Consider the following 13020-nt stretch of genomic DNA (forward strand, 5'->3'; position numbering starts at 1 on the left):
TTTGGAGGGGGGTACTATGTAGCCCAAGTGAAAAGTCTTCATTTTAGCAGACTCTTGACAACGATGTATTTATCTGTGCAGATCAGGTTACTTGTTTGCAAAACACAAGTGAAAAAAACCAAAAATGAGCAAACAGGGCAGTCCAGTGTCAAGTGTTGTGAAACTTCTGCAATGTTCATGTTACTCTTCCCTTTTAAAAGATCTTTTTTCTCAGCACAAAAGTGTGCCTTACCTGAGCAGCTGGAATATGTGTTTGTGCTGTGGTCCTTTGTCTGTGGGATTTTCTTTTACAGGTTACTGTTAAAAGATGATTATTCTTTTGATGAATTACTATCATGTCTGTTAATTAAGATATGAAGTGTAAAACTGTTTAGTCTTGTAAATTATATTTACTACTAATGTCTCTCTTCTGTAAACTCTATTGTTTGTCCTTATTTATGGTGATTTTGACATAGCCCAGTTTCTACCATTTTGACTGCTGGACACAGGGAAATAATAATAAATAAGAAACGAAAATGGTCCCACTGCTAACCTTCCCTTCATTTTTTTTTAAGTGGTATTTTGAAAAATCCTTTCAATTAGGATAAATTGACGTTATCAAAAACTTCCTTAATTTTGACTTTTTAAACTTCTGCCTTGGTCAAGTGGGCATGTGCTGTTCCATGTAAACATTTAAGTTGCATAAAGGTTGTGTTATAAGAAGACTCGTGTAAAAATGAAAATTGACAACTTCTGGCATTTTGAACCTTCTGCTTAACCTGGTATAAAATGTTAGTTCAGGTTTTTTTGGTATTTTGTGCCTTTTGCTCTCCCGTATCCTTACAAGTTGTTATAGTTTTATCGATTGCATTGTCACTGAAGATGTTTGATGCTCCCAAATGAGAAAGGGCTCTGGTGGCTCTTTGTGGTTGAAACTGCAGACAGAAGGGTTGTGGTGAGGATCCAAACAGTGGGAATGTGTGTAAGCAGATCAGTGCTTGTGTATATTTTCTCTCAGCTTTGGGCTCTGCTGAAGTTGGTATCTGCTATTGATTTGGAATTGAGAACTCTCAAATCATGTATGTAGATATATAGATAGGGCTTGGATGCTTTGTATGTAAAGGCATAATGAACATGGTTGAATTATTTCTGAAATAAATGAAGAGTTCTCCAGTCTAAGCATAATCTTACTGTACATAAATTAGTTTGTGTAATAGTGATAAAAGATTAGATATATCCTAGTAGGTTTGGCTGTAACCTTCAACATTTGAAAATGCAAATTGTATGGATATTCTATATATTAGCTAGGTTTCTGTGTGTCTAACATTTATATGAATATTTTACCTACTGTTTTCTAGGTTGGGGTGGCAAGTGTAGGCAGAGCAGAAATAGTAATGCCTTTAAATCTCTTGCTGTATGATAAGAGGAATTAAGAGCAAAAGTTTTGTAGAGGGATGGAGGCAGATTCTGTTGTTAATGCAACAGATGTCTTCAGCTGCTATTCTTCCATGGTGTTTTCAGGTGTCTCAGTAACTGAATTTGTGTTTATATATGTGTGTGTATGTATATATAAAAAAGAAACACTGCACACTTATGTAAATCCTTTATTGATAGAGTTTGAGCAACTGGATTCAACAACTAATGATACAGTAAGTATAGAAGAATATCAAACTACCTTTAATTTAATTTGGGATTTTTTTTTCTTCTAGGATGAGTTGCCAGCTTCAGCTGTTCTTTTCCTTTCAAAAAAGCTGAATTTTATCATGTAAAAATTTTGTTCTATTTTATTTTTACATTGCTGTTTAGCATTACCTAAAGCTTGTACAATCTCTTGTCTTTTCACCTAATGTTAGTTACTGGTGTATTTCTGGAAGGTTTTGGCCAGGGTAGATTCTGTTTTGTTTCTAAAGCTTACAGATGGATTCTTACATCAGTCTGGTTCAGTGAAAACAGTTTAATTTTGCTTGAGATTCTTATTCCCTCTTATGAAATGGAAAATTCAGCAGTGAAGTTCTGTTCTGCTTCTCACAGACAGCACAAGGTGAAGAGGTGGGTAAAGACTTTCACTTAAAAATGAACTTAGACATGTTGCACGATGCTCCTCTGCAAAAGAACCAACTGAATCAACTTAAGTTAAGGCCTTTCAGTTGGGGGATGTCTGTGAGAGAGTTTGAGTTGATTGAGGCTTCCCAGAAGCAGAGAGGAGCCTCTCCGAGGGCTGCTTTTGGGCCTGGCCGTCAATTTCTACTGATTTCACTGTTTCTGTGCAGACTGAGACCCCTGCTCATGCAGTTGATCCATCGCTGGCATTTAGGACAGCCAGTTCCACAGCTGGAGTATGGCAGAAGCGTCCAAGGCTGCAGCTTAGCACTGACTCACAAAAACACACCTTCTAGTTCTGAATTTGGGGATATTTACTTATGGTTTTATGTTCCTAAACATATGGTTTTATGTTCCTAAATAAATAATCTGTGGCTGTATTGTGGCAGTCCATGCTCAGTGAAAATCTCTGTGAGCATTCCCACTGCCTCTTTTTGGACATTTACTTTTTCATTGTTGTCATCTTCCGCAGATGAGTCATCAGAGAAGGACAGGAAAATGGGTTCATGATCAAGCATTCAGTCTTAACAGCTAAAGATGAGGTCTTTCAAAATGGTGATCTATTCTGAAAAGCCAGCATGTCTTAGCTGGCAGTCTGGGTATCCCTGTTCCTGCCATATATATATATATGTTTAAATTTTGTGTGATTAAGTCTTTGCACATGCCACTGCATTAATTCTTACGGAGAAATTTTCCTTTGGTAATGGTTATGGGTCCTTTGGAGTACATCCTTGTCAGGTAGCGGATTGTGGCTGTCATGATGTAGGTGAATTAATGAGGAGCAACTGAGGCCAGATATGGTGAATTTAACACTTGGATCTAGGAGACCATGTGCTTTCTTAAAATATTATTTGCCATGTACTGAAGTTGATATGAGGAGAGTCCTTTGTCTAGAGGAGCTGCTTCCTTTCATCCTTTCCCAAAGCTTTGACAATCATATTGGTTGAACCAACCCCAGAGCTGGCTTTAATTATCTGTAATTCAACTGTATGAAAAGGCTACAAGGAATTTTTTGAAGCAATTTTACTTTGTCAAATTACTGAAACACAGTTAAACTTCAGAACATACATTCAAAAAAAGAAAGAAGGAACTTAAATTGTGTGCTAAAAGCATGCTCCAGTACAAAAAAAAAAAAAAGGAGTTTATTTTGGTAAATACATAAACTAAAATATTCATTACAGATACTGAAACAGGATAAAGTAGGCATGGTTTGTAAAACAGAATCCATATTTCTAGCTTGGCCAATAAGCTAAAGTACAGATGTGGTGACTGAGTTAATTTCTCTGATGGATGTGCTACTGTTTTGGGTTGTAGTAACTTTAAAACCCTACAGTCTTCCATACCTCCCTGTTTGCCGCTTCCTCGTTTGAGGATGGGAGAATAAATGCATGAAACGACATTTCAAAGTGGTTAAGGGATTTCTAAAGTGCACTTCTGTTCTGAAGGATTACAATGGGCCTATCTAGGACCCAAGTCCTGAGTGAGGATTGTTCTCATGTAGCTACTCTTGAAGGTCTTAGTTGATTACAAAGTAATTAATAGGATCACCCAGTTGAAGAGACTAGAAGTCCAACTTTGAGATAAATACGTGGCAACCAGAGTAATGAGTGAAAGCTGGAGAAAAGAAGGAAAGAAAAAAAAAGAGACATGCAGAACTGTTGATGAGAGAATTGACAAGAACAGAGAGGAGAAGGTAACGGGAGCTGTATTGTGACTGGTTTGAGTTTCATATCATGGATTTTCTTTGACAGGTTGTTTTTTAGCAGTATTGCTTTCTTACTTAGTTCGAACGGTCTCTTTAAGAATCGTATGGGATAGGTGTGACCTTGAGAAATAATGAGATAGAAAATTGTTCTGACTGTAGTCCAGCCGCAGTCTGGCCCATAAAGGTTCCTTTTTGTCAGCAGCTTCTCGAGTGGTGCAGGTTTGGCCTGGCTCAGCAGCACGGGGTATCGGAGCTCCCAGCGGTGCCGTAGGTGAGCGGCAGAGCGGGATCAATGCCGGGGGCGCGGAGCCCCGCCGGGATTGTGTGTCAGAGGACAAAGGGATGGCGCCGCCCGGCCTGCTCTGCGCGCCGGCCCCAGAGTCCATTACAAACCAATCGAAGCCGTTGCAGCCAATTGGGGAACTAATTGGTAATTTTAGCTGGACATCTATATGGAGTTATCTGCATGCCTGCAACGGCGCTTTCAGAGCCACTTTTGTTCTGCTCCATCCTGCTTGACAAAATGGCCCTCATAGCTTTAGGGAGAGAGATGTGCATCAGTGAGTATGGGGCCGCTCCAGCTGCTTGTCTTGTTTGTATTCCCTTGTTCATAAAACATGGCTCGGGTTACAGCTGCATGGGTCTGCTCTGATCATTTCTGATAATGTGGAGCTAAACATTCCTTAAAATAGGTTAAGCCATTTATTGCGGTTTTTTTCCTGTGCCAGCTAACTTCAGAAATATAACTCGTATTCACATTAATTCTTTTTTTTTTTTTGTGAGGAGTATGTCAGTGGCTGACTTGAAAAGTAAATGATTCAGAATTAAATTTTGCTTTCTATGCTCTCATTGTTAGTAACAGTCAGCACAACTTAGTATGGGCTAACCTAAATGGACGTGAATTGGATTAGAAAGCTGAAATTTTATTAGTGAAACAAAAAAAGAACTGGCTGAAACACTTGACTTGTTCATTTCTTGTAGCAGACTTTACTTAAGAATTATTTTGGTGCTGTAAACCTTACAACTGCTTTGTAAGAAAGATTTCTGTTAGCTTTTTGGGGGAATATTTCACAGCAAAGAACAACTTTTGCATCAGCAGTAGGATTCTGTTTGATTTCCCTGGTGTCTGACTTTGTGGTGACTTTTCCTTTACAGCAACCAGCATATGCTCTGTATGTGCCATAAAGAGTAGTTAAAAGGACACTTACGCCAAAACTGAAGCTGAATTTCGAAGTTAGGGTTAAACAAAATGAATATCAGTCAGTATGATTTTATAGGAAAGAGCATTTTGCATGCATTAGAGGTCCTTTTTCTATTAAAAGGACAATTAAAGTTGTATGGGACGTGATGTTACAAAAACATGCATTAGTTACCTGGACTGTAGGAGAGTGTTTGTAATATTTTTGCTGTCAAAGGTTTTACTGTTAAAATTTGTAGTTATGCACTTAAGAACCAATACCTTCTCATTTGTAATTGTTCCCAAAATTTCTAAGTATTTTGCTTTGAGCAGAATATTTATCCAATACCGGCAGGGCTGACTTTGGCATAGTAAAGAACTTGTGAAACAGCAACATTTTGTCATTAGTGTTTTTCCTTATACCACAAAACTATGTCTGTACTTTACGTTCTGCATGTGAAGCTCATTTAAGTTTCATAGAATTCAAGCTTCCTTCATGGATTTTTATTATTTTCAGCACATTGTCATGACAGAGTACAGGACACATTTTTCTTGTCTCAGAAAGAGTAGTTATGAAAGCTGCTCTTTCTGACTAACATGAGCTCAAACTCTCTCCCTTAGGCATTAATGTGCTTTGTTGGTGATCAGCTTTGCTGAGGAGGTGCCTTATGTCTGTGTGTGTTTTGTCATGTTCAGTCAATGATTTTTGAGTTTATATGTGGAATACAGGTGATTTCCTACCTTGCTGCATGATAAAGAATTGCTCCTTTCCCTACCAGTAGCAGTAGATAACTGTAGTTTGCTCAGGGAACACAACTGAGAGTTCCATTATATTGTGTTTTGCCCTGCTTTGCAGTGAAAAAATGCTGCCATTATCTGAGTAAAGGCAACTTACTTTGAATTTTTCATTGTTTCTGCTTGTAATCTGACCTTACTATAGGTACTACATCTGTACGTTTGTGCCAGCTGGATATCAGTAGGCCCAGTCAATGCTTTCTTGTAGTTAAGGATATTTTGATCAGAAGCAAGTCTCTTCAGCCACTGCCATTTTGTCTATGACTTTCTTCCTGATGTAGTGTGAAGTTAATTTATATGTCCTTTTGCAACAGTTAATTTTATTTGTTAGAGGCCAAAATGTAGTTCCAGATTCAAACTACTTCATTAAGATTTTGCCTATCCTGAGTAAATGTCCAGCATGCCCACGTCGTTTTTGACAGTATCTGTTTAATCCTACCCAGGTTCTGATGCTGTTGCCTTTGTGTAGTTTTGTATACATTCATATCACAAACAGATTAATTGTGACATTATTAGTCTTTCACAGACCTGTTAGGTTTTATATGGTTTTGCTTACTTGATGATGTATGTCTAGCATATTTTAAAAGATAACTGACCAAAAAAAAGCATAAATAATGAAACAAGTATCCTTATGAGTGTTAAGAATTATTTTCTTGGGAGTGTTGCCATTTCATCCTTACACATTGATGCTCACACAGATCTTGGAAAATGTGCGCCTTTTTTTTTTAGGATAAATGTTTTAATGATTGTTCACATAAAAATCTTAATTATCTGGGCCTTCTTGTTTTCAGGGATTGTGTTGGGTTTATTTTTAATGAGAAAGCTACAGAATAGTAAATGTCCTTCTTTCTTTTCAGTTTCTTTATTGGGGTGGGGGATTGTTTTTTAAGTCGGAAGATTGATGTGATGGTTGCTTTTCAGGAAGTCCTGATGATGCTCGATAACTATGTAAGGGACTTCAAAGCATTGATTGATTGGATACAGCTACAGGAGAAGCTGGAAAAAGCTGATGCTCAAAGCAGGTAATTAGATTTATATTTTTTTTAATCTACAGAGAGAGTAAAGTTCACAGTAAACTTCATTTTCTAGCAGAGATTCAGAAAATAGAACCAATTTTCCTTTTCAACAAAATGGCTGTGAGGACATTTTATGTGCATTGTCACTGTCACTTAGAACTAGAGGATATTTCCAGTCCTACCTTGATCCTTTCCTTTTAAATGGTTGGTGTGATGCTTTGTTCTACACTGGAATTTGAAATAAACATTGTAGTCTTGAGAAGAGGCATTATTTTTGATATGGGTCTGGCTGATAGGGTTTGGAGTTGGTGTAGAAACAATTGCTATGATCAATGATTAAATTCAGCAGGATTCATTAACACTTTGAGTGTTTGTCAGTTCTGGTTTTGTTTTAAGGTGATAGGAAGAGTTATTGTGAATTGTATTTTTAAGCTTTTCTTTCCTGGATTTGCAGACCTACTTCACTGGCCTGGGAAGTAAAGAAAATGTCTCCAGGACGCCATGTGATCCCAAGTCCATCCACAGATAGGATTAGTGTGACATCAAATGCTCGAAGGAGTTTAAATTTTGGGTATGAAACCAGTTAAGAAGTTTATTGAAGCTAAAATAAAGATTCATTTGAAGCAAAGTTCACAAAAGCACTATTTTTCTATAGTAACCAATGTATTGTTTTGCTGTTTAGTAAATCATATAAGCAATTACTTGCATTCATAAAAGAAAAGCCTATGATCTGTAAAGGAAAATCCTATAAAGGACTTACTTTTTCCTTACTTTGTAATATATTTAATTACTGGTCATTAGAAAGACCTGAAGATAAAATACTGTTAGAGTATTTCATGTTATCTGTTTAGTACTCCCTTCTCTCTACAAAACAAAGGTCAAAATGTCTCTAACTAGCATTTTAAAATTGCCAATGTGTGCAATGTGAATGGCCAGCTGAGCATGCAGAAGTAAATACAGGTCAAAAAGAGTGAATGTAAAGTGAGATTATGATGATTCTGATGCGTGCCAAAACTGATACTAGTTAAAATGTAGAGTATGTTATATACTGCAGTAAAGCATCTTTTACTTGTTGAAATGAAGGTATTTGAAAGCAGTTCAACAAAAATGTGCATAAATTTAGAGCAACACTGTCTAGTCCTGTCTCAGTCTGGAGAGCACGAATGTGTCCAGTTGAAATCTTTCTCAGTGTGTGTGCTGTAGTTCCTTCAGGTTTGTTGGGATCTAGGGAACACACTGCCCAGTTTCCTAAGTGGTTACAGTGTCCTCAGCCGAGATGTAATACTGGACTGTTTGGGCAGCACTTCTGAGTATTGAGCTCTCTGAAATTTTGCATGTCAAATATTTCTACAAAAATACTGCAAAGTCTGTTTGGTGTAGGCCCTGTGTAGGGGTATCTATTGATACCTACCTGACAGCATCTGAGGGGTGTCTGCTTAAATGCCTGGTGGTGGGGAGAAAATATGCACAAGCACTCAAGTGAAACATTTGAATCTGGTGGAAATCAATGCGCTTTTATTTTTATTAGAACATAACAGCTCAGCATGATTAGTCTTTTAGCTAAGCCTTATATTTTTTTTGCATGTAATTACATGTTGTATTGCTGCTGGAGCTGTTTTATTTGCAATTACAGGGACATGATGAGCAAATGTGTGTGTTAGAGCAGGGAATAACAAGATGGGTTTTCCATCCTTCACACTTGTAAACTGTTTTCTTCTGTCTTAGTCCACTTGTGTGTCTCAAAGCGAGGCAACGCCAGAGAGCTGCAGTATTTTGTGTATGAGAGAATAGGATAGAAAATAAGGGCTGAGACATACTTGGTACTACGGAAACTTTTGGCAGAATGCTAGGAGTTACTAGGAAATGAATATGGAATAGTAGAGAAGGTAGTGGTGCACCACTGTAGAAATTCATGGTTCATACCTCTAGTCATCTTCATATCTTCCCCAAAGCAGTATAGAAAAAGTAGGAAAAGTAGAGAAACTACAAACAGGAACAATCAGAGGTATCCACCAGCATTGATGCAAAAAGAAAAGAACTTGGAGAAGAGATAACAAGAAGGGTATGATAAAAATAAATAAAATAAATAAATAAAATAAATAAAATCACTTACGTGGAAGATGAATAGGGAAAACTCTGTTCATTATTTTTAATGAAAATGAGTTGGGAGGGCTAAATGATCAAATGCCAGGCTTAAAGTGACAGGAGTATTTTTCAAGACTTAGTATGCAGAATTTATTATTATGTGTTTCTTTGGTTGCCAAAACCATGAATTCCTTAAGAAATTAGTATCATAAAGATTAAATTCATCTTGTTTATTAAAAACAAAGATTTGTTGAGTAAATTACAAGAACTTTCCAGTATAAATTGCTGCAACCTGGAGAGTTTGCCAGAGGAGAAGTAAGTAGTTCTGTACAGCACCATTCTGATAGTCTCTGACAGACTCTGATAAAGCTTTCTAACAAACTGTTCTGTTACTTGATCAGACACTAAAAAGAGCTGTGACTTTCATTTAGGAACTCTGCAGTGACAATTTCTGCAACACGCCTGGCTCCTTCTGGTGTAAGTTGGGCTGATAAGGTAAAAGCCAACCATGGAACTAAAGCTGCCAATCCTGAGCTGGCAACAGCACAAGCCTGTCTGGCACCTCCGGCACAGAAGTCACTGCGGAAAAATGGCAAGTCCCTTTCAGTGGCTTAAGTTATTTTCACAAACTCTGTGGTATAAAGTAAATTCAGAATGTGATGACCTAAGTTCTAAGCAAAATTAAACCTAGTTTTGTGAAATACAATGTTAAAGTATAGAGATAAAAGATTAATGCAGGCATACATTGCAGTAGTTAAGTTTGAGACAGAAGTGTGTTTTCATGCTTTTCATGTGTAGGTAACATTCTGCTGTATTTTCACTAACTAGAATTTGATCTGTTAAAATACCAGTTTATAACATCCCAAGAAGCAAAAGGTCTTTGGTCACAAACTGCCGATCTAACTGGTTGCAAGTTGGGATGGCTTAACAATATAAAGACTAATGCATGCCCGGGAATCTGTGAAGAGCTCAAGATAGTTTTCTATGTCCAGGGAGAACATGCTATTAGAACTGTGCTGAAGTAACAACTGATGTTTTTTCCTTGCAAGACAAGAGTTACCACGTTTGGTTATGAATTGTTTCTCTAAAGATGCTCCTTGGAGAATCCTTGATGCAGTATCTTTTGTTCTAGAAGAGATTGGTTTTGTTGCAGACATAAAAAACTACCATTTGGGTTATAAAATTGGTTTCTTTGGACTGGATCCCTGAGATTATCTTCAGAGATGCTCTTTTTTTTTTCTTTATTTTCTTCATGTGTGGTCCCAGATGACTTTCTGCAAAACCAGCAGGCAGAATGTAGAAATGGATATTCTGAAAGAAAATGAAAAGTGTTGTTGTTTTTTTTTTTCCAATAAGAAAAGTTTCAGGAAGTGCATGTATCAATTTAAGATAGTTGTATGTTCAACCTAGGAGTAGTAGAAGTTATGTAATAGTGACTTGCAGACTTGTGGCATATTATGGAGGTAAAATACCTTGTCCAGGGGTCTTGCAGTGTAACATGAATGAGTTCAGTAGTGGATTCCTCTGCTCAGAGCAGAGCCATCAAACCCATACTCTAAAGATGGTGGTTGGAATGGGATTGATGGCTACTGCTTACATGAGGAAGTAGTTTGCTGTGTACAGTTGCAGTGAGCTGCTTGGAGAGCAGGAGCTGTTTGGCTGAGTTTTCAGCACTATAATTGATGTAATTGAATTGATTAATTGAAGTAATTCCACTTTTAATATATGCCAGTAGTTGAAGTTACTCATAACAGAAGCTTTTTCTTGTGATTATCGCTCATATTAGAGTCACAGGCTCCAAGCTGTTGCTAAAATACCTTTGTTAGGTGTTCTTGTGCATATGGAGAATGTTATTAGCTACACAGGGAATAAAGTGATCTGTATTTCAATATGGATAACATATTTTAAGAGGCTAGGAGGAAAACAAAAGACTTTATCCTTATGTTACTTTCAGAGGCTTTTAGAGGGCTGAAGAAATCAGTGTTGTGCTTTTATTGAATGTTACTTGCAGCTGATGAGCTCCAAAAAGAGAAGCCTCTTAGGTCCTGTAGTACTGGCCTGCAAGTGTTCAGTAATCTTCAAGTCAAATGTACTATGCAATCCAGACTTGAAACATTTAATTTTAAGAAATAACAGTTATTCTTGCTAGGCTTTGTTTATCCTTAAGAATCTCTAATTGCTGACATTGAGCATTGGAGTATTTCAGTGATTCTCTCGTGGCTGAACTGTTACGTTTTTAACAAATCGAGTTCTCTGTAGAAGCATGTTGTCCTTTGTGTGGGAGGTGGAATCGCTTTGTTAAGATCCAGTTATCCTCACTGATGAAAGCACAAGAAAATCTGTGAAGTTTATGTGAAGGGAGCCACAGAGGCCCTTCACATGCATTATTGAAGCAGCTCTGAGGCTCATGTGTCATCTGCTCTGCCCCTTCCCCAGCTAATGCACTCCCAGCTGTTTGGTGCATGTGGGCCTTGGGGAAGGGATTCCCCCTGCCCCCTGTAATGCTCCCTTGCCCACCCAAAGCCCAGCTGGGGCTTACAGCCACAGGATTTCCCCAAACACTTTTTTTCTCCAGTGATTTCCAACAGCATTATCATTAGGCCTCACAATGATTTTGTGATGTGGATGAGTATGATACTGTATCTGTTTCATGGTTGATGCAATTTCCAAATTTAACAAAATAAGCCCTTAGGGAGAGAGAAAATGCATTATTTTTCCATATAGTTCTTTAATCTTTCCTTTCCTGGAATCATAATTAAATGAGGTTAAATCATCTTATCTCATTTCCCTCATTAAACTTACTGTTACCCTCAATATTTTAATGAATTTTTTAAAATTGTCTTTCATGCTTGAGTGTTTTTTACAACATGAAGCGTAGTTTGTTCTTAATATCTGAGCAGTTTCATGAGTCATGAATTCCCTGGTGCCTGTGGTAAAAAGTGAGAGGGGTTATACGAGTTTAGAGTGTGTATTAGAAATGGAAGTAGGTGCTTACAGTTAAAATAATTGTTATTACAGAATTTAAGACACTCTAGAACATATGAACTTCTCAGAAACACTAAATTTTTTTCTGTTGCCATACTTGAAATCTGGTTGATTTTTATTGTTATTACTATTATTATCATTATAATCTTTCCTGTATTAATTGCTCACATCCATAGTTGTGAATAGATGTTCTCTGTAATGCAGCTAAGACTGGAAACTTTGCAGGATGTACAATCCTCTAAAGTAGCTGTTCTGGTTTGGGCTCAGATGGAACTGAAGTTTAGTAAGGTGGGGGTTTGGGCAGGATATTACTGGCAAGTGAATTTTTTTAGAAGGGCCATGCATCTGCTGAGGTAGAACCCCCAGGAGTTTGCACATAGTTGCCTGGATTTCTGTTAGTAGTGTTTCCAGTGAGGCTCCTTGGCCAGTTCTTCCAGATGGAGCAACTTCCCAGGAGCCTGGTGGCTGTGAGGGCCCTGAGATAACAGATGGCTTGTCACTTCCATGTAACACAAGCACAGGCAGGGACAGCCAGGTTCATGTGAAACTAGAGAATGATCAGGGTAGTCAAATGAATTATTCATTTGCAAAGCTCTGGGGGTAATCAAACCCGGCATGTGATACGTAGCCTGTGGAAATGGCTGCTGGGCTATAAGAATTCCAGACTTAGGGAATAAGTGTGGAGGAAGATTGGTGCCTTACTGAGTATTAACTTTGTCTCTCATTAGATGTGATCTAGTGTAATAAATGTATTAGCTTTGCAAGCTCTTAGTTAAAAACATGCCTGGAAATGACTGAATACTAAACTGATTGATGAATTGAAATGAACAAGTATCTTCTGGTGCACTGCTAATTGTCAGATGGCATCACACTGTTAAATTGACTCCAGGTAGTTCAGGAGTCTGAATACATACATGCATTAAAAACTGCCTTGTGTTTAAAGAAGTCACCAAACAATATTCTTTCAAATGCAGATATTTCTGGGCTATTAAAATGCTTGGTTGAGTCTTGGGTAATAAATATGAATCTGACAGTGAAAAAATGCAAATTAAAAATTGAACATGAATGGCTTTTATGAAAAGATTCATTTTTACTTTAGTAAGTGTGATTATGGTTCCGCTATGCTCTGAATAATTTATTCTAATTAAGTCTGTCATTGTAGACTACTAAGCAATATG

At 37.5% G+C, this 13020-nt stretch overlaps 1 protein-coding gene across 2 annotated transcripts in view; it reads left to right on the forward strand.

Annotated features, from left to right (window-relative positions):
* The window catches only part of SCAPER (S-phase cyclin A associated protein in the ER), a 136163-nt gene that overhangs the window by 15338 nt on the left and 107805 nt on the right, over positions 1-13020 (forward strand). For both annotated transcript variants that reach the window (XM_042021801.1, XM_042021800.1), the window contains exons 6-8: positions 6678-6778; positions 7227-7343; positions 9289-9449. In XM_042021801.1, coding sequence (XP_041877735.1) covers positions 6678-6778; positions 7227-7343; positions 9289-9449 — 379 coding nt within the window. The remainder of the gene's footprint in view (positions 1-6677; positions 6779-7226; positions 7344-9288; positions 9450-13020) is intronic.

Source organism: Corvus kubaryi, unplaced genomic scaffold, assembly GCF_017639235.1.
Source record: "Corvus kubaryi isolate FWS band 111438036 unplaced genomic scaffold, C.kubaryi_AGA036_p1.0 37172, whole genome shotgun sequence".
NCBI classification, from domain to species: Eukaryota; Metazoa; Chordata; class Aves; order Passeriformes; family Corvidae; genus Corvus; species Corvus kubaryi.